This window comes from Rhinatrema bivittatum, chromosome 19, assembly GCF_901001135.1.
Source record: "Rhinatrema bivittatum chromosome 19, aRhiBiv1.1, whole genome shotgun sequence".
NCBI lineage: Eukaryota > Metazoa > Chordata > Amphibia > Gymnophiona > Rhinatrematidae > Rhinatrema > Rhinatrema bivittatum.
The window spans coordinates 37159418-37180057 of record NC_042633.1 but is presented as its reverse complement, the minus strand read 5'-3'; the positions used below and the strand labels follow the sequence as shown (position 1 = coordinate 37180057).

General features: G+C 44.5%; 1 protein-coding gene across 3 annotated transcripts; it reads right to left on the bottom strand.

Moving 5' to 3' along the window:
* Window positions 1-1714: 1714 nt before the first annotated feature.
* On the bottom strand, window positions 1715-20634 carry LOC115081020 (oocyte zinc finger protein XlCOF6-like). 3 transcript variants are annotated; one of them, XM_029585534.1, is made up of 12 exons: window positions 20516-20634; window positions 19917-20043; window positions 16514-16627; window positions 16243-16356; window positions 13920-14005; window positions 12529-12655; window positions 11748-11861; window positions 11477-11590; window positions 10917-11042; window positions 9345-9452; window positions 7934-8047; window positions 1715-6374 (listed from the first exon to the last, which is right to left on the bottom strand). In XM_029585534.1, the coding sequence occupies exons 1-12, from the start codon at window positions 20537-20539 to the stop codon at window positions 4639-4641; spliced, it is 2904 nt and encodes a 967-aa protein (XP_029441394.1). In that variant the 5' UTR covers window positions 20540-20634; the 3' UTR covers window positions 1715-4638. The 3 variants fall into 3 exon arrangements, with proteins under 3 accessions (XP_029441394.1, XP_029441395.1, XP_029441396.1); XM_029585535.1 differs by having other exon boundaries at window positions 13947-14005; XM_029585536.1 differs by lacking the exons at window positions 12529-12655; window positions 13920-14005; window positions 16243-16356; window positions 16514-16627.
* Between the last annotated feature and the right edge of the window lie 6 nt (window positions 20635-20640).

The following is a 20640-nucleotide window of genomic DNA, read 5'->3' as shown; positions in this document are numbered from 1 at the left end:
AACCAGGTACAGCAGCTGCTTTGCCTCTGGAGTCTCAGGGGCTGGGACTACTCGCAGGTGCCTGGCTCCTTGGTGTCTGCGCTGGACCTTGTACCCTGGGAGTGTGCACATAGGCGCCCATTGTGGAGGGTGCTGCTGTCGAGCTGGAATCCCCAGTCAGAGCATTTCAGGCTCCATTTACGCCTTCCTGGAGAGCTCAGGTTGAGTCTGTCCTGGTGCTTCTGCCATTTATCTTGCCTTGTTTGATGGTTGAATTCTGTACAGAGGTTTTCTCTTGTGTTGTTAATTCTTTAGCTTCTTTCTCTTCATGTGCTGATGGATTTTCACTCATTCCCTCCATTCACCAGAACAACTGTCCAAGCTTAAGGATGATGATGATTGCTCAAGTTCAAATTTCAGCACTATTTGAGTTACTGGGTCCATTGATGCCTTTAAGTGCGCTTGAAGGCCTATTATGTTAGCTCTATAGGTGTAATCAATATCAAATATCAATATAAAAAAAGATATAGTTGCGATGGAGAAGGTACAGAGAAGGACAACCAAAATGATAAGGGAAATGGAACAGCTCCCCTATGAGGAAAGGCTAAAGAGGTTAGGACTTTTCAGCTTGGAGAAGAGACGGCCGAGGGGGATATGATAGAGGTGTTTAAAATCATGAGAGGTCTAGAACGGGTAGATGTGAATCAGTTATTTACACTTTCAAATAATAGAAGGACTAGGGGGCATTCCATGAAGTTAGCAAGTAGCACATTTAAGACTAATCGGAGAAAGTTCTTTTTCATTCGATGCACAATAAAGCTGTGGAATTTGTTGCCAGAGGATGTGGTTAATGCAGTTAGTGTAGCTGGGTTCAAAAAAGGTTTGGATAAGTTCTTGGAGAAGTCCATTAACTGCTATTAATCAATTTCACTTAGGGTATAGCCACTGCTATTAATTGCATCAGTAGCATGGGATCTTCTTAGTGTTTGGGTACTTGCCAGGTTCTTGTGGCCTGGTTTTGGGCTCTGTTGGAAACAGGATGCTGGGCTTGATGGACCCTTGGTCTGACCCAGCATGGCAATTTCTTATGTTCAATATGACTCACACCAGCTTCATCTCTAGGGGATCTACGTCTCGGCATGCACTGGTCCTTCTAGATCACTTGATGAGTGTGGAGGAGCTTTCTTGTTTTTACATCCAATTCTTAAAGATATATATTCCAAAGTTGTGCGTTAGTACAGGACTGGCAAGCTGGTTAATAGCTTGAATCTGATTCCATGCTGTTAAAACACTTCTCAAGATCAGCTTCACTGTCCTATAATATTCTTGGCTGATCTTTTCTTTCAGCACTTTATGTTGAATTTTCTAGATGTTTATCTATACCCTACCTTCCTTCTCCAGGTCAGTCAGGAAGATGTTTTCAGTTTTGTTTAATTTTCCTTTAAGGAAAGTTGTCGTAGTACATCTGAGAAATTCCTCATTGCTTGGAGTTGTTCTGTCACAGGAGCTGCAGGGTCTCAAGTCATCTACAAGTAGTTAGTGAGATATCATTGGTAAGGGGGTTGGTTTCTCTAGGATTAAGGCAAATTCCATAACTAGGGACTTTCATTTTCAGATTTTAACATCTTTATTTTTCCTGGGAATTTATCAGAGTTTATTATAAGAAAAATAAAAAAACAGGAGAACATCAGTGAAAAAAAGTGACACCTTTTTTCAGGTAAATATCAGAGTTTATTTTGGTGGACAGAAAACAGATAAACACTCTGTAGCATCCTTCTCTTTCCCACCCATTTCCTGCTTAGCATGTCCCTCTCTCACCCCTCTGAAAGAGACTCTCCCTTTCTTACCCCTCCCCTCTCTCCCTGCACTGCAGCAGTATCCATCCTCATTGTTGGTGGCTCCAGGCTTCTCCTCTCTCCTTCCGCAGCAGCGTGCTGAGGCTCTCCTGCTCTGCACTTCTGCTTTTGTACGGGGCCAGGGGGCCGGCCTGGAAGAGCTTCCAGTGCGTAGGACCCACATTGGGAGCACTGGACAGCAGGCATGTTGGATGCTCAGGAGGGGAGGAGGAGGGGAGACATGAAACACAGCACACGCTTTGGCCCACAAGGGCTTCCAGCAGTGGCTAGGGGCCTTGAAATGCATCCATGCTATGAAGTGCTCTTTCAACTGCCTGAAGTTAGGATGAAAATTGGTTTAAATTGATTGTCACCTTTGGAAAATTCAGGAAATTTATGGGTGAAAATCAATTTAAATTGAAAACAAAGGAGCCAACCTTAACCCAAAGAGCAAATGAGAGTATTCAGCAGATTTCATGCCAGACAAATCAAAAGCAGTGTCAGGGAATCTTCCTGAAATATTGCCATCTGGATCTTAATGTTAGCGATGAAGAATTGTCCATCCTCATGATTCAGGTGGAGTGCAGAATGACACATTTTTATGGTGAACTTGATCAATGCAGGCTTCACTTTGTATATTTCAAGGCAATTTATTATCCAGGAGTGTGGGACGCTATCAAAGGCTTCCTCATAGTCAATCCATGCTATACTGAGGTTTCAGCTCTTGATACAGCTGGCCATGGTGGCTTTATTCAGCCTCAGCTGATCCTTGGTTCCATAGGCTCCTCTTGTTGCCTTTCTGTTCTGAATCCAAGATGTTATTAAAGTTGATGTGATCGTATATTCTGTCTGCATTGAATGCAGTGAGCAGCTTGTAGATTGTAGGCAGGCAGGTTATTGGTTGAGGGTTTTTCAGGACATTATCTGGCTCTCCCTGGGAAGGAGGAGGGCTCTTCCTGTTATTAGCCATTGAGGAGTTAATTCTGGCTGTATCATCAATTGGGTTTTGCAGTTACCCAGATTTTGCTGGAGGGCATTTAAATCTTTAAGCCAGGACACTTCCGATCTGGGGCTCATTCTAACTTGGCCTCCAGCTCAGTTGCTGTAACTTCGGCCGTTCCATAGTTGGGATGTTTGCCTTTTCTGTATTCCCCTGTATGCTGGACAGCCATTCTGCTTCTCTCCTGTTACTATAGGATCTTCAACAAATTTCTCCAGAACTGTTTCTTTTTCATGGTTGGGTTTTAACAGCACTAATGTTCTTCCCCAATTCTCTGTAGAACTGCTTTGCATTCTCTGTTTTATTTTGGTGCATCTCCTTTCTGTTTTCTTCATATTTTTGCAGCTTTGGTGCTTTTGCTGTTATTTTCAGTTTATTAAGTTTAAGCTCTTCTTCTAAAGCATATCTTAGCTTTACATTTTGATTTTTCCTGTTGCATTCCACCAACCTCTGCAGGCAGTGATTTAGTTTTCTCTTCTCTGTTTTATTCCAAGGAGTTTCTTTTTTCTCCTTTTCTTCTGGCCTTGTTGGTAAGATTCTCTCAATAATTTGCTGCATAATATTGTATCCAATTTATAACTGTTATATACAGATTATGGCCTTGTTCATCTCACTTATCTTGCTTTTAACTTTTTTTGCCAGATTTAACTTGGGTAGTCTTTTCCTCTCCAGTGCCCCAGCAGTCACAGCCTGCTCCACATAAACCTGGAGTTCAGCCGCCAGCTCTTTAATCTCCTGGTTCCTTTTCTCTTCCTTCTGCTTCTTGACCTGTCTTACCCTGCTCATCTCCTCCTGCACTGCCCTATTATCTTTTTTGGATCTCTTATCAGTTGCCTGATTGCTCAGGCACCTTAAGTCTGAGAGTCCTTGTCTGCTTCGGTGCCTTTGTTCTGGTGCTTCTTACCTTTGTCTGTTCTGGTGCCTGGTTCCTTTCCTTTGCCCCTTCTTGTATTGTTCTCATCCTCCAGCCCATGGCCTTCTTATCTTTTGCTGAAATTGCAACAGTTGACACTTCCAAATGTTCTAGATATTTTGCCACCTTTTCTCTGGTATCTTTGTCCGGATGGTTCTTGGCTTCTTCAGTTCTTCCACCGTGGTGTTCATTTACTGCTCAGGCAACTCATTCCTGGGGTTCCTTTCTGCTGCTCCTTCAGCTGTTCTAAGATGTCATCACTTAAGTATTTCTGTTCCATGACTTTTCCAAACAAAGATCTTAAAGTTTTGCCAATTGCCGTTTGAAACTTTTTCTTTGATGTTATAGCTTTTTCTTCCATTTTTGGCAGGTTTTCTTTGTGTATCCCAAAGGTTTAAATAAGGGGTTTTAGCCCAAACTTAGCAATACATCATCTCCTTTTTGTCTTCAGGGGTCCATCTAATTAAAGACAATCCTCTTAATGTTTTCATTAGCTTCTGTGATCTGTTGACTGCTGCAGTGGCTCCATGAATAGGTTCACCATGGCACCAGGGGTCTCATCTTCACCTGAACATTCAGCACTATCCTACTAACATCAGTAGCCTTGTGCTTAGACTAAGGGTGATGTGCGGCCAGTATGAATTTTCTTTTTGCTTCCTTTAATACTTTAGTAGTAGGAGTCACCTGGCTGAGGATTCATTTAGATATCATGCAACAGGATCACATGAAGCTACTCAGGAAGACTTGATGAGACTCTAACTCCATTTACTCCATCTAATAATACTCTCATCCCTAGAACCCCTGTCTAATTATTTATCTTATCCTTAGACCTGTGTGGATCATTTAATGTTTTCTTTGAACAGATTTATGATGGAAGCTTTTACACATTCAGAACATGTCAATGGTTTCTGTCACATGTGAGTCATTTCATGTTTTCTTTGAACAAATTTTCTACTGAAGCTTTTATCACATTCAGAACATTTAAATGGTTTCTGTCCCATGTGGATCATTTCATGCTGTTGCAAGTTACCTTTCTGATTGAAACATTTATCACATTCAGTACATTTAAATGGTTTCTGTCCCATGTGGATCATTACATGTGTTCTTAGAACAGATTTTCGATAAAAGCTTTTATCACATTCAAAACATTTAAATGGTTTTTCTCCCATATGGGTCATTTCATGTGTTCTTAAAACAGATTTTTCACGAAAGCTTTTATCACATACAGAACATTTAAATGGTTTTTGCCCCATGTGGGTCATTTCATGTGTTCTTAAAACAGATTTTTGACGGAAGCTTTTATCACATTCAGAACATTTAAATGGTTTCTGTCCCATGTGGATCATTTCATGTGTTCTTAGAACAGATTTTCGATGAAAGCTTTTATCACATTCAAAACATTTATATGGCTTGTGTCCCATGTGGGTCATTTCATGTGTTCTTAGAACAGATTTTTCACGGAAGCTTTTACCACATGCAGAACATGTAAATGGCTTCTCTCCTGTGTGGATCATTTCATGTGTTCTAAGAACAGATTTTGAACGGAAGCTTTTATCACATTTAGAACAGTTAAATGGCTTCTGTCCTGTGTGGGTCATCTCATGTTTTCTTAGATCAGATTTATGACAGAAGCTTTTATCACATTTGGAACATTTAAATGGTTTCTGTCCTGTGTGAGTCATTTCATGATTTCTTAGAACAGATTTTTGACGGAAGCATTTATCACATTCAGAGCATTTAAATGGTTTCTGTCCTGTATGGATCATTTTGTGCTGTTGTAGATTGCCATTCTTATTGAAACATTTATCACAAACAGAACACTTAAATGGTTTCTGTCCCGTGTGGGTCATTTCATGCTTTCTTAGATCATATTTATGATAGAAGCTTTTATCACATTGAGAACATTTAAATTGTTTCTGTCCCTTGTGGGTTATTTCATGTGTTCTTAGAACCGATTTTTTACGGAAATATTTATCACATTCAGAGCATTTAAATTGTTTGTCTTCTGTGTGTATCATTTCATGTTTTATTAGGTCAGCTTTGATAGTAAAGCTTTTATCACATTTTGAACATTTAAATGGCTTCTGTTCTTTGTGAAATTTCTGATGAATTGTAAGCTGTGCTTTAGAGGTGAAACATTTTTTACAGTCAGTGCATTTAAAAGGCTGGTCTTGTCTGTCCATTTTTTTATTTGCTATCAGATTTGACTTCCTAATAAATGTATTCTCATCTTCAGTGCATGTAAAATCTTTCTCCCTTTTATGATATTGTTGGATACATGGGTAACTTGACTTCTCAGTGAACTTGTTCCCACATCCAGACACTTCTTGGTTTCCAATAAAATGTGAGTTTGTGATGTTTTCCCAAGTATGGGCACTTTTAGATGGCTTCTTTCCTTCACTGAGTCTCTGAGTTGGTACAAGATTTGAGCAATGGTTGGAATTTCTCTCTCGTTCAGGACATGTCTTTGGTCTCTTTCTTTTCTGGGATTTGTCTTTCACCCAGGATGCCGTTACTTGTCTGAAAGCTCCTGCACAGTCAGCTGAAGGATCTGGGCTGTCTCTGGAGAGGTCTCTCTGTTTCCATTCGTCTTTCTGCTGTCCATCATATATTCTCTGCCTCTCACTATTATTCCCGAATTTATCATCTGTTGGATAAAATGAAGATACAAACAAGCAATACTTAGAAGGGACAGTGCTCCTAAATCTGTGAGACCTGGCAGGAGTGAGAGACTGCAATAAACTGAACCAGGCTAATAATGGATTATATCTCTCGGGGGTAAGAGCTCTTGTCTCTGAATGGTCTGGATTATTCCACTATTTTACATTAATGCAAAATAGATCACCTGCTTCAAGCAGTTATGAGGAAATAGCTCCATATCTCCCCAACATCCTCTTTAGTAAACACCAAAGCAAACAATTCATTTAGTCTTTCCACTATAGCTTTGTCTTCTCTGCTCATTTTACACTTCGATCATCTAGCAGTCCAAATGAGTCCTTCACAGGTTTCCTGCTTCAGATATATTTAAAAAGGGATTTATTCTGGTTTTGCCTTTTCAGAAGCTTCTTTTCAAAATTCTCTTTTTGCCCGCCTTATCAGAGTTTTACATCTAACTTGCCAATGCTTATGCTTTTTCCTATTTTCTTCAGATGGATCCTTTTTCCAATTTTTGTCTAAAATAGCCTCTTTCCTGTCACCCTTTAACCATACCAGCAGTCATTTGGCCGTTTTGTAATATGTGGAATACATCTGGTCTGGGCTTCCGAATGGTATTTTTAAACAATGTCCACACCCGATGGAAACTCTTAACCTTTGAAGCTGCACCTTTTAGCTTTTTTCTATTTTTCTCATTTTTGCAGTCTCCCTTTCGCAAGTTAAATGCTAGAGCAGTAGATTAACTTAATGCCCGCCTTCCAGTCATTGAGTCAGAGGAGGGGGCCTAGGGTTGGATTGAGTGTGGAACTTGAACGAACCCAAAAAAAGGTGACCGACTGGAATCTCTTTGCCCTTCTCAATTGGTCTTTGGGCTTACTCACACTCCTAATCACTAGGGTTACAAACTGGCTCCAGATTTTCAGGACAAGTTGATCCATTTCATGCTATGACTTATTCTGATTTCCCTATTGCATTCCCTAAGAAAACCAACACTATAAGTACTTGCATAGAGGTGAGTAAAACCAGGACTGCATTAACCTGTCCTGAAAATCTGGAGCAAGTTGGCCACCCTACTAATCACATATTGGGGGTCAATGACCTAAAGTGCGTTAACATTAATGCAGGCATTAACATGCGTTACACACGTGTTCATGTGTATCAACATTCATTCACTTTAGCACGTTAGTCCATATTAATTCCACTTTAATATTGACGAGGACTAGCAGACTGCTGCAAACGAGTTATTGAGCTGTCTTTCACACAAAAGCATGCATGTCAGTTCATTAATGTTAAACTTGATTAAAAAATGGCACAGTTAATGCTGTGCCTCCAGGGATAAATTTAGCAGTTCAGCTGTTATTGGCCATGCTCCCCCGGCATCCCCTGCAATACCCCCAGTCCCAAAATCCTGCCAGATGTACCCAAGCCAACCTTCCAGACAGACAATGGAGGTAAGAGAGAGGGGGCCGGCCTCTTACCCTCCCGGTGCTGAATTCCTAACTGGCACCGCCTGATCTTAGTACAGATGCCCGGGAGGAATCTGATACTTGCCTGTCACAGGAGGGTGAATCCCTTCAGTCGTCTCTGACTCAGGAGGATCCAGGAAGGGCAGATCTTCCTCTTGTTTAACGCTCAGTGAGAACACAGACGTTAGAATCAGAAGGCCTATGACGAGAAGACAAATATGTGTAGGAGGATTCACCACCTGCTAATATATCTCTTTATTTAAAGACATACATACAGCAAACCATTAGTAACAGATCATGAATTAGAGCACATTTGCGTGGGTATCTTAAACAGCAGAAGTGCACAGTAACAGGATAGTATACAATTAAGTGAGTAGTGCCCTCCATCTCCAATAACTTTCCCAGATCTTATCAGTACCCTCCGTAATGATTTTCAAAGCACATTTTATTTTTCCCATAATGGCGATATCAGCTACTACTGTCCTCAAATAATTCAGAAGTGGTATTCCCTTCCAAAAGAATGCAAGTGTACTCCGTGCTGCGTGTAGGAGATGAGAAATCAATCTTAGTCATCTTCGGCAAATCTTGAGATTTCCAACAATCATAAAGGAGCAGTAAGGTCCAGAGGAGCTCCCACAATAGCCGAAATATCCGTACTCACCGTAGGCCAGAATACCTGTACAATTACTCATGCCCACGGCATCTGAATGTAGGGGCCAGTGCTGTCACAGCCCCTCCACCACAGTGGGCTAGAATTGCTAAACTTGGTAAAATGGAAGGGACAGCTACAAGTCCTCTGACGTAATCAAAAGATAAGTTCTCTACTTTTGTTGCAGACGGATAACTCGAGAGTGTGGCACCAGATCTCAACCCCAATCCGTACCATCAAGTTGCAGGCCTAAGTCTTGGTTCCATTTACTTACAAGAGCGGCATCAGCCTCGGGTGTTTGCCGAGAAATAATCTTCGTTTTGGGACGTTGTTGTGTGATTATTTTTCCCCGAGGCCGTGACTCTGTCTTGAGGACAATTATTTTCCCAGGAAGTCTATAAATATCCCTCTGCGGTTGTGAGTAGGGAGGGTGCAAAGAATGAAAATGACTCCCCTGCCAGATCTGATCCAAATATCCCAGACTCTCCATATCCAAAGACACGGGCACCATAGGTAACTGTGCATTACCCTTCAGCAAGGAAATCTGTTTCAGGATAGTTCAATTTTCACACTTCTTATAGTGTGATGTTCATTTTGAATATTGTAATATAAACCATGATAGCAAATTGAATAAACTAAATGAATCTGTGATCTGCAAAGTCCTTTAAATCCACAATATTTACTAACTAATGTTGGGGGGTCATTCGTGTGCGCTCACGTTTTGCATAGAAAAGAATTAGTAATGAAAAATGATCTGAAAGCCGGTAATAAACAATTCACCTTCTGTGTAGGAAGTTAAAAATACTCCACAGCAAGTAGTTTATTATAAAAGGAAGATTTGGCTCACCGCTCTTGGATTCAGTCTCCTCCCCTCCTCCCTCCTGCTGGTCACTGACATGAGGCTCTTCCACTTTCAGGATCGCTGCAGTGGGGTCAGGACTGTGACCTCGGCTTCCTGTAAGGAATCAAGAGAACGTCTTTAGCGTGTACACAGTCTTGGATATCGACTTCAGAAAAGCAACGCTTGGCTAAAAGTGAGATTCTGGGAATGCTGAGAGCTCTGAAAATGTAAGTACCCTGGCGGAAGGAGTTAAGGACCCTCTGTAGCTATGGCCAGGAGCCACGACAGGGAACACACACACAGGGCTCCCCATTACCAAGGGTCGCAGCTGCCTCCATCCTGCCTCTACTCGTGTGCCCCTTCCCTCCTGCTGCTCCTCCCTTCCTCCAGCCTCACCCAGGGGGACCATCCTGCCTGCCTCGCCCGCTGCCAGCACTGCCCGACCCACAGAAAATAAAACCACAAGCTGCTGGCTGGGAGGGAGGGTTGGCATCTTGGAGCAGCACTGGGAGAGGTCAGAAATAGCGAGGGATGGAAGGAAGGATGAAAAGGGAGGAGAGGCAGCCAGAGCTGAAGGAAGATGAAGGGAAGGGGGTGGAGAGACAGGGGGAAAGAGGGACAAGATAAAGGAGGGGAGGGGGGCCTATGGAATGAGACAGCTGTACCAAAATGATGAGAGTGGATGAGAGAAAGGGAGAAAAAAAGGAATGAAATGGAGATAGAGAGATCTGAAAATGAAAGAATTGAAAGAGAACAAGCCAATTATCCACCTTGGTTCATTGGTACCTCGTTTTTGGATAGGGTGCTATAGGTTGCTAATTAGGGGGCGGTGCCATTCGCGTACAGCCCCTCCCTTTGAGGGTGCTGCCCCGGGGGCTGGGCAGTTTGGGTTTCATGTTTGGAGGAGATCTAGTCTACCCTTGGACTCGGGTACCACCTTGCCTGCGTGGAGGAAGCTGCCTTGATCTGTGAGGAAGCTTTTTTTTTTTTTTTTTTCCTCTCCCGCTCTTCCTGCCCTGGAAAAGGACCACAGAGAGCTGTCTGTTCCACTGTGGGGCTCGTGAGAGCAAAAGCGAGCGCGAGAGAACCGTAAATGACACCAATTGACCTAGTGAGCCTTCCACCCTTGGGGAGAGAGGATGTGGGACTCTTGTACAGACAGAGGAAAGGCCGGCTGTGCTGCTAAGGATTTTCTTCCGAACCGTGCCGTTTACTCAGTGGACACTCCGGCAGAGTCTCCGGTGTCCGCCCTCACAGCGGTAAAAGGTGTACCTCTTCCAGGGGAAACCGGTAGCTAAGGCAGGCACCCTGTCACGCCAGGCTCTGTAAGGAGATTTCCTTCCCCCGACAAAGAACTCTGACCCTGGGGGCTTAGAGCCTTGTGTTCAAAGCTAGCCTGTGAGGTCCAGCCCCAAACCAACAAATACTTTTATGGCCCCTAGCGAGTACCCTGGGATGGGGCCACAAATCCAACAGAGGTCAGAGGGCTTAATTTGCTGCCTCACTCTCACTGGGCCTGGTCCAGTGGCGGTGTCTTTCCTGTAAGAAATGTTTGGATCCAATCCAAGCTGCAGTCACCTGCTTCGTGCAGCTCCTCACAGGCGCCTGCGATCGTCAGGTGGCCTCCTTCAGATTCCTGGGGCTCTGTCTTGATTTCCTGTTCCTTAAATCGGATTAAAATGTCAGGTTTGACGTTGGGGGAGCCTGTAATGGGAAGTCCATTGTAGATGAGTATAGAGGAGAAACCCCCAGCACATCTTAAAGGACCAGCTCCAGGTATCTGGCCCAGTCCAACTTAACAATTAACACAGAAAAGCTTCATGACCACAGGGCATTTCCTGAGCAGGGGCTTAAGAGAGCAGACCCAAGAGGGAACAGAGAGGCTCTGGTGAAGAGGAGAAGGCAGCTCCTACCACAGTACTGTCTGTTTGGGATTGCTGTCACTTTTGATTTAAACCTGCTGAGCTAAGCAAACTTGTTTGCCTGTTTTCAGTTATGCTGTAAATAATACATTTATCCTATGAAAAAAGGCCGGAGCCCAGACTGCTCTGCCCTCTGGAACCTTTCTAAAGCCAAAGGCCTGCTTGCACACTGCCACAGACATAGTCAAAGACGCCCGGGAGGAATCGGATACTTGCCTGCTACAGGAGGGTGAATCCCTTCAGGCGTCTCTGATTCAGGAGGATCCAGGAAGGGCAGATCTTCCTCTTGTTTAAGGCTCAGTGAGAACACAGACGTTACAATCGGAAGGCCTGGGATGAGAAAACAAACGAGTCTAGGAGGAGTCACCCAGGACCTGCTAATATTATATTAGGAAATGGATTGGAAGTCTCCAAATGTTTGATGTTAATGCCCCATCTCCTGGGATCTGAAAATGCAGAGCCCTTTAAATCCAGAACATTTACTTACTGATGCTGGGGTCCTTCATGGTTTCTTTCCCCTCCAGCTCCCAGTGCTGAGGGAAATATTTCTCATCTTCCTTCTTAATCTTGAATACAACATCAGGATTAAGAATTGAATAACCTGTCAATAGGAAATAGCAAATTTTATCTGTTTACTTTTCTGATGGAGAGGTGGGCGTGTATAAGTCTTTGGGTGCGGATTTGGGTGTCAAATCTTGGTTAAGAGAGCGTTACAGGCTGTCACTTGGAGGGTTTCTGGTGCAGTCATTTCTGTTCCTGACCCTCCTAGCTGGAGGCATTGCAGGTGCCAGTGCTCTCTGCCAGCCTGTGCCCTCCTGGAGAGGAGGATTCCCAGCTTCATATCAGGATCATCTGAGAAAGAAAACCCAGGTCCTGGGATATAAATATAACTCTCTCCAGAGATCAATGAGAGGCAGAGAGGGGATATGTGACCTGTGACATCTGGGTACCGCCTGGAGGGAGTTACACATCGTACTGTATAGTTATCTACTACAGAGCTAAAATACCAGACCTTTCCAAAGAAGTTGTGATTCTCCTGTACAGCACAGAGCAGCATCTCGTGCCGGGCCTGCAGCAGAGGTGTCTCTCACTGGGCCCAGGGGAGCCACAGCAGCTCCTGTTGGACTTGGCATGAGATCAGAAGCCAGACTGTATATTATATGTGCCCAAGGGACCTGGCACCTGGGATTATTCCAGCCCTGATAAAGTGGCAGCAGCCATCCTGCACTGTGTGTATGGGAGGTAGATGATAGAAAAGGCAGACTTACCCCGGGACATGAGGACGCCGTGAATCTCCTTGATCACCTTCTTGTACAGCTCCTTCTGCCATTCTCCCAGAATGTCCCACTCCACTTCCCAGAAATAAGCAGCGACGTCCCTGAACGTGACCGATGCCTGGAACAGCAAACAGGACACCCTCAGCCCCTCTCCCTGCAGCTTCATTATAATGTGCGGGCAATACATTTGTTCTATGGCCTCTGTCAGTGAGATCAGCTCCCCAGTAGATCAGAACGTTCTCTTAAATCTCCAGTATTTTGTATAGCTTGCCTGGTCTCCGGAGAAACACTGGCGATCTCGGGTGCTGACTATTGCAGCAGGAGGAAGGATGAGGAGAAGGCGGCACAGGCCTATGAACCGTGTATGTGTGCTAGTATGTGTGAGACAGCATACGTGTTAGTGTGTGTCAGAGTGTACATGTGTGTGACAGCATATAGACCTATATGTGCAGCAGATTCTTGTGTGTGTGAGTATGTAAGTGAAAGTGTGTACATGTGTGAGTGAGACAGAGTTCAGTGTGTGTTAGAGTTAGGATTTTCTAGTGCTCTCAATAGGAAACTGAATACAAAGCTTTTAGCCTGATAACTCAAAAGTTATCCAGCTAAATGAATATTTGGGCTTATTCCGATATACAGAGTTAGCTGGATAACTTGTCCATCTAACTCTGGTTGTTCCAGATGAATTTAGCTTTAGAATAGGCGGATATATTCAATGGTGTGGCCGCGATGCTGAATATATAGGCTTCGTTAGCTGGATAACTTCATCCTGCTAACTTGTTGAGCCGCACAGCAGCTGAATACGGATATCACCAGAAGGGAGTTCTGATGACCATCAGCCCAGCAGCACCCTTCTTTACTTAGCTCTGCACTGGTGGCAGCGTAATTCTGAGCTCACTTGCACTGATAATATTAATATTTGGGTAACTTTTATAAACATTACTGAGCCGGATGCTCAAAAGACCAAGGTACCTAGACTTTTGAATTTAAAAATTGGCAGGCTACATGTGCCTACATTTAGGTGACATAAAAATGAAAGGAGCCAAAGTCAAGGCAAGGTTTAGGGAATGAAGTTGAGCCCTCTGTACCGATTTCCAGTGCTGGATGCCTAACATGCCCTGAGGATTCCCTGAGGAGTCAAAACCTTTCCTAAGTGTGTGCAGCTTAATCAAGAGGCTTATTTAGGGGCCTGTAGTCAGAGGCTTTATTTAGCCACTTTAAATGGCTGAATATGGGGGCCTGAAATCAGGTGCAGAGCTCTCTCTGAATATCCTGCTTGTGGTAACCATCTCTACCCTTAATGAGCTCCCCCAATGTAAAACCTGACGCGTTAGTCCGAGAGGAGCTGCACGAAGCGTTTTATTACAAAGGAATATTTTGCTCACCGCTCCTCCCTCCAGCCGCTCGCTGACCTGAGGCTCTTCCGTTTTCAGCGTCCCTGCTGTGGGGTCAGGACTGTGACCTCGGCTGCCTGTTACAAACATGGGAAAATGCATTTATTTATTATATTCTACACGAATAAAACAGCAGGAACCAAATATTAATAACGAATGAAAAGCAGAAGAGGCATGAAACTCTGAAACTAGACAAATAACTCTTTGCATAATTCATAAGAGAGGAATGAAACAAAAGAGAAAACCCCAGTAAATGGAGTAGAAATCAGAGTGAAAGAACAGATCCAGTATCGCCCCCTCGCGTGTCAGTTCCACAACAGGTCCTTCCTGCAGGGAATCCTTGCTTCTCGACCACACCACTGCCAGGATATCCCAATCAAGGTCAGGCCCATTGAAATCACTTCACGGAGAAATTAAATCTGTCTCCTTTTCTTCTGCCTGCGTCACTCCCTCTTTTCGGATTAACCCAAGCTGCTGCCTACCTGGCTCATAAGCTTTAATGCGTTTTCTACATCAATAGCATCACGTCGCCTCCTGTTCTTCCTGAACAGCTTGTAGCCTGCTATAACCATCTCCCAGGCATGGCTCCCTTGTGTGCCACGTCACTGTGACCAGCGCTACATCCAAGTCAGTCCCTTCCAGTGACTGCCTCAAGAGCTGGGACTTTATTTCCCATGCCGTCAGCATTACTGTAAATACATTACCACTGGCTGCACTTCTCTATAAATGTTTAAAGATTCACTTATCGGATTACTTACCTTGGGGCTTTCTCCTCCCATTCCTGAAGATCCTGGTTTAAAGCTTTGATTTATCTATGTGAACCCCCTGCTTCTTATCACCCTCTCTCCCCAATGGCTGCAAAGCAAGGGAAGAACAGAACCCCTGAGGAGTTCTACTTTTCAAGGTCAAATACTTGGAAGTCGTTTCCCTCATTGGGTTCTCCAGCTGAAAAGGGACGGTGAGCAGGGCACCTTTGACTCGTGCGCCGCCAGCAGAACAGTCTCCCTGCAATCCCTGAGTGAGAGTCTGGCTGGCGACGTCAAGAAACCCAGGCTCCAGTCCTTTACTCACATAAGCTAAGTTTGGAAAGGGCCTGCGACCTCTTCGGCTTTTAAAAAAGCTCTTGGACGCAGCGACTCAAGAAGGGCGACATTTAGCTGAAAGTGAGAGGATGGGAATCTCCTGAGCTCTGAAAACGTAAGAGTCCCGGAGGAAGCAGCCGAGGGCCTTCTGTAGCTATGAAAAGGAACCGAGACAGGGAACCCGCACAGATACCAGGACAGTACGAACCGCTCCTCCCTCCCTCCTGCTGCTAACCTGGGGGATCCCCCCTACCTCCCTCCCGCTGCCCGGGCTCAGGGGAAGTGAAAGCACAAGCTGCCGCCTGGGAGGGAGGGTTGGAACTTGAAAGAACTCAAAAGGAAGATGGACTGACGGGGATGGGGATGGGATTGGATTCGGACGACAACCAACACAGGCCCTGACTTTTACGGCCTGGGGGTCCTGATGTGCAGACTTACGGGAAAAGCACAGAACTGCTGCTACGGCCAAGTCCATAAGCAAAGCTCTTCAAGCAGCACGGTCTGAATTTTCAAGAAGGCTCATCACCCAGTAAAAATGCTGCTAGCAGTAAATCTTCATAAGGCTTGGGGACAACTGCACAGAGTGGAGGTGGCTACCCTTAGGAGAAACTTGGGGGTGACCTGCACAGTGCGGCAGGTACTACCATAGGAAGCTTGCTGAGCAGACTGGATGGAGCATTTGGGCCTTTTCTGTCGTCATTTACTATGGTGCTAGGTTAATATCCTCGCCCTTCTCAATTGCACTTTGGACTTAGTTATACTCCTAATCACACACTAAGGGGTCAGTGTGTTAACACTAATGCAGGCATTAATGTGCATTACACCTGGGTTTAATGTATGTCACCATTAATGCACTTTAACTCATTAGTCCATGTAGCCCTCATTACTGCTGAAAACAAGAATCAATGAGCTATGTTGCATGCAGAAGCAGGCAATTCAGCTTATTAATATTAAAATAGATCACCAAACATTACACAAAGTGTTCCAGGAGTCTTCCAGGAGTAAATCCAGCAATGCAGCCCTTACTGGTCCTTCTCCCCTGGCACCCCTGCATCATCCCCAGTCCCCGAACTCTATCAGGTGACCCCTCAGCCAATTCAATCCAGCCAAAGCAGGGAAACAGACACTGGAGGTAAGAGAGAGGGGGCCGGCCTCTTACCCTCCCGGTGCTGAATTCCTAACTGGCACCTCCTGACCTTAGTACAGACGCCCGGGAGGAATCGGATACTTGCCTGTTCCAGGAGGGTGAATCCCTTCAGTCGTCTCTGATTCAGGAGGATCCAGGGAGGGCAGATCTGCCTCTTGTTTAACGCTCAGTGAGAACACAGACGTTACAATCGGAAGGCCTGGGATGAGAAAACAAACGAGTCTAGGAGGAGTCACCCAGGACCTGCTAATATTATATTAGGAAATGGATTGGAAGTCCCCAAATGTTTGATGTTAATGCCCCATCTCCTGGGATCTGAAAATGCAGAGCCCTTTAAATCCAGAACATTTACTTACTGATGCTGGGGTCCTTCATGGTTTCTTTCCCCTCCAGCTCCCAGTGCTGAGGGAAATATTTCTCATCTTCCTTCTTAATCTTGAACACAATATCCGGATTAAGAATTGAATAACCTGCCAATAAAATAGCAAAATTAATTATTTATTTAGCATTTTTTATATACCGAGGTATAGCAGAAATTGCCTTCACTCCGGTTTACATTTACAACAACCCGTTACATTTAAAGCATTTAACAGAAACAGAAACTGGTTCTGAACAATAACTTAATACAAATCAATATCTACAATATAGCGAGGTATATATCCGTGCTCAAATCATGTAAGGGGACAGCTGATAATGAGTGAAAAATCGAAAAGGTTTCTGTGAGTCAGAGAGGTAGTCATTGGAGAGAAATTGCATGCCCGAGGTGGGACACGCAATGGGTGTGGTCTGTTGTCTTATCCTATGCTGTCTTTGAATGTTTGGCTGAATAGCCAAGTTTTAAGATCTTTTTTAAAAGATTGAATGTTTTCTTGTGAGCTCAGGTGTTGAGGTAGAGAGTTCCATAATTTCAGGCCAATGATGGAGATGGCTCTGTTTCTTGCGGAGGACAGTTTGGCTAGCGGTAGTGATGGCACATCAAGTTGTAGTTTACTTGTTGACCTCTTCATACATAGTGACCTGTGTATATGTATGATATTGTCCAGGGCTGTGTTGTCTACTTTATGAATTGCATTGTGTAGAATTGTAAGAACTTTGAACTCTATTCTTTTCTCTACCAGTAGCCAATGTAGATTGTTGAGTACGGGGGTTATGTGGTCTGATTTCCTTTTACCAGTCAGGACTCTGGCAGCGGCATTCTGAAGTAACTGAAGTGGTTTTAAGGCCATTTTAGGTAGTCCTAACAGGAGAGAGTTGTAGTAGTCAAGACTGGAAAAGATATGAGGGCTTGTAAGACGGTTCTGAATTCATGGAGGTGAAGCATCGGTTTTAGGTGTTTGAGTATTTGGAGTTTATGGAAGCCTTCTTTTGTTCTTGTTGCAATGTGTTTTTTGTAGTTTAGTTCATTGTCAATCCATATGCCAAGGTCTTTTACGTTGTCTTTAAGTTGTATGCGAATGTTGTCAATTTGGAAGGGTGGTGTGGTTATTGATCCTGAGTTTTTTCTTACGATTAGAATGCATTCGGTTTTGCTCATGTTTAAACATAATTTTAGGTTGTTTAGCATATTTCAAATTGCATCAAGGTGTGAGGCTGCTGTTGACATTGCATCTTCTATGGTGGAAGTGATTGGAATGAGGAGTTGTATGTCGTCAGCATACATGTAGTAAGTAATGCCTAGGCTTGATAGGAGTTGGCACAGAGGTAGTAGGTAAATATTGAAGAGTATGGGCGATAGAGCAGACCCTTGTGGCACTCCTGTTTCAAGGGGGATGGCTTCGGATGAGTTGTTGTTGAAGGAGACGTTGAAAACCTGTTTTTTTAGGAAAGAAGTGAACCAGCCTAGGGTTTTGCCAGCGAGCCCAATGGTTTCTAGGCTAGATATTAGCCTCTTGTGGTCAACTGTGTCAAAGGCTGCGGAAAGATCGAGGAGGATCAGTAGGTGGCTTATTTTGTTATCGAAACCTCTTAGTATGGTATCGGAAAGGTTGAGTAGTAGGGTTTCTGTGCTGAGGTTTTTCCTAAATCCGTGTTGGGTGGGATGTAGTATTTTGTGGTCGTCAAGATGTTCATTGAGTTGTTTCAGGACCGCCTTATCCGTCAATTTAGCAAGGAGGGGTAGGTTTGATATTGGGCGGTAATTGTTCAGGTCTTCTGGGTTGAGGTTTTTCTTCTTTAGTAATGGTGTGATTGTAGCGATTTTTAGCTTGGTAGGGAGCTCGCCTTCCTCGAGTGATTTGTTGATGATTGCTGCGACTGTCGGGGCTATGGGATGAGCGATTTCCTTTAACACTCGGGTGGGGATGGTATCCATGTCATGACGCGCTGGGTTTATTTTTCTCAGCATTTTTTCTGTTTCCATGTTGGAGATAGGTTCGAAATCAAACCACGGAGTTATGTTGTTTGTTGATATTTGATTTTCTATGATTGATGGGGTGTTGAAGGCATCAGTTATTTTGGATATTTTGTTCTTAAAGAAGATGGCTAAATCTTGGCTTAAATTTTTTGTTACGGTTGCATTGGAGTTGAGGTTTATAAATTGCATTGTTGATTTTCATCTGTTTCCTGTTCTTATGTAGCATGTGTGCATGTGTGTCTGACAAATCTTGGTGAGATGAGACACTTGCAGGCTGCCACCTGATTAAGATTAAACCTTGGAGGGTTTCTGGTGCAGCCATTTCTATTGTGATCCTGCTAGCTGGAGGCATTGCAGGTGCCAATCTTCTTTGCCAGCTTCTTATCAGGAGCATCTGAGAATGAAAACCCAGGTCTTGGGATATAAAGATAACTCTCTCCAGAGGCCAGTGAGAGGCAGAAAGGGGATATGTGACTTGTGACGTTGGGTCACCACCTGGAGAGGCTGCATGTTACTAATATTTATTTCTATAGTGCTACTCTGTGTACACAGCACTGTACAAAAACACATAAGAGACGGTCCCTGCTCACTGAGCTTACAATCTATTCAAGAAAACTTCCAGGACCAAAGAGACTTTGGGAGTTTCAGTTATTAAGAAAATGGTTAACATCAATGAGGCCGTGAGCAGGACAATCAGGGGCTAAGGTTTAAAAGGTGAGTTTTAGGCTGGATTTGAATAAGGTCAGAGAGGGAGCAAGACGCAGCAACACAGGGAGCCTCTTCCAAGCCTACAAAGCTGCCAGAGGGAAAGCACGGAGTCGGGAATTGGCAGTAGAGAAGGGCATAGACAGGAGGGACTTCATGAGGAGGGGTGTGGGGAGAGATAAGAGAGGAGAGGTAGTGAGGAGCTGCTGAATGAAGGCTTTTCTAGGCGAGGAAGAGGATCCTGAACTGGATGCAGAAATGAATAGGGAGCCAGTGTGGTGATTTTATATGACTATAGTGACAGCTGGAGAGAGATGGCTCGCTGGCAGAGCTGTGAGGAGCAGGATACAGCAGTGCAAGCAGGGAGGTGATGAGAGGGTGGATAAGGGCTCTGGTAGCTTTGTTGTAGTGAAAAGAGAGACACAGACTCCTGCTGCCCTTATATGAGGTTTAACCTCTAAAAGATTTATCTTCCAGCACAGAGCAGCATCTCGTGCCGGGCCTGCAGCAGAGGTGTCTCTCACTGGGCCCTGGGGAGCCACAGCAGCTCCTGTTGGACTTGACATGAGATCAGAAGCCAGACTGTATATTATATGTGCCCAAGGGACCTGGCACCTGGGATTATTCCAGCCCTGATAAAGTGGCAGCAGCCATCCTGCAGTGTGTGTATGGGTGAGAGATGATAGAAAAGGCAGACTTACCCCGTGACATGAGGACGCCGTGAATCTCCTTGATGACCTTCTTGTACAGCTCCTTCTGCCATTCTCCCAGAATGTCCCACTCCACTTCCCAGAAATAAGCAGCGACGTCCCTGAACGTGACCGATGCCTGGAACAGCAAACAGGACACCCTCAGCCCCTCTCCTCTAGCTTCATTTTAATGTGCGAGCAATAAACTGCGTTCTATTGCCTGTCAGTGAGACAAGTTCCCCAGTTACATTATATCCTAAAGAAAGCTCAGTTCTCTTAGATCGCCAATATTTTGTAGAGATCTTCTGATCCTCAAAGAAACATTAGAGATCTCAGGTGCAGCTGATTCAGCAGCTGGAAGGAGGAGGTGGCATCAGTGCATGTCAGAGTATAGGAAGAGTATGTGAGAGTGTGAGCGTATGAGTCTGCTAAGACAGGGAGACAGCCTGCACCCCTGCATCCAACCCTGCTGATCTCGGGGTGAGCAGAGCTCAAACCTTCCCAGGGCTGTAAAGATCTCTGCCCTGTGCTGGGAGGAGGAAAGGCTGGCAGAGCTGCACAGGGAAAAGGTTTCCTTTACATGCACAAGAGGACAGAGAAGAATTTCTTACCGGATCGGACACCAGGGCACACATTGCCCTCCTCTTTTCCCTGTCAATCCTGCTTTTAATGAGCCTTTGCTACTCTTTGCAGCCCTGCAGACTCTACAGAAAGAGAGAGGAGCAGCAGCAGCCGG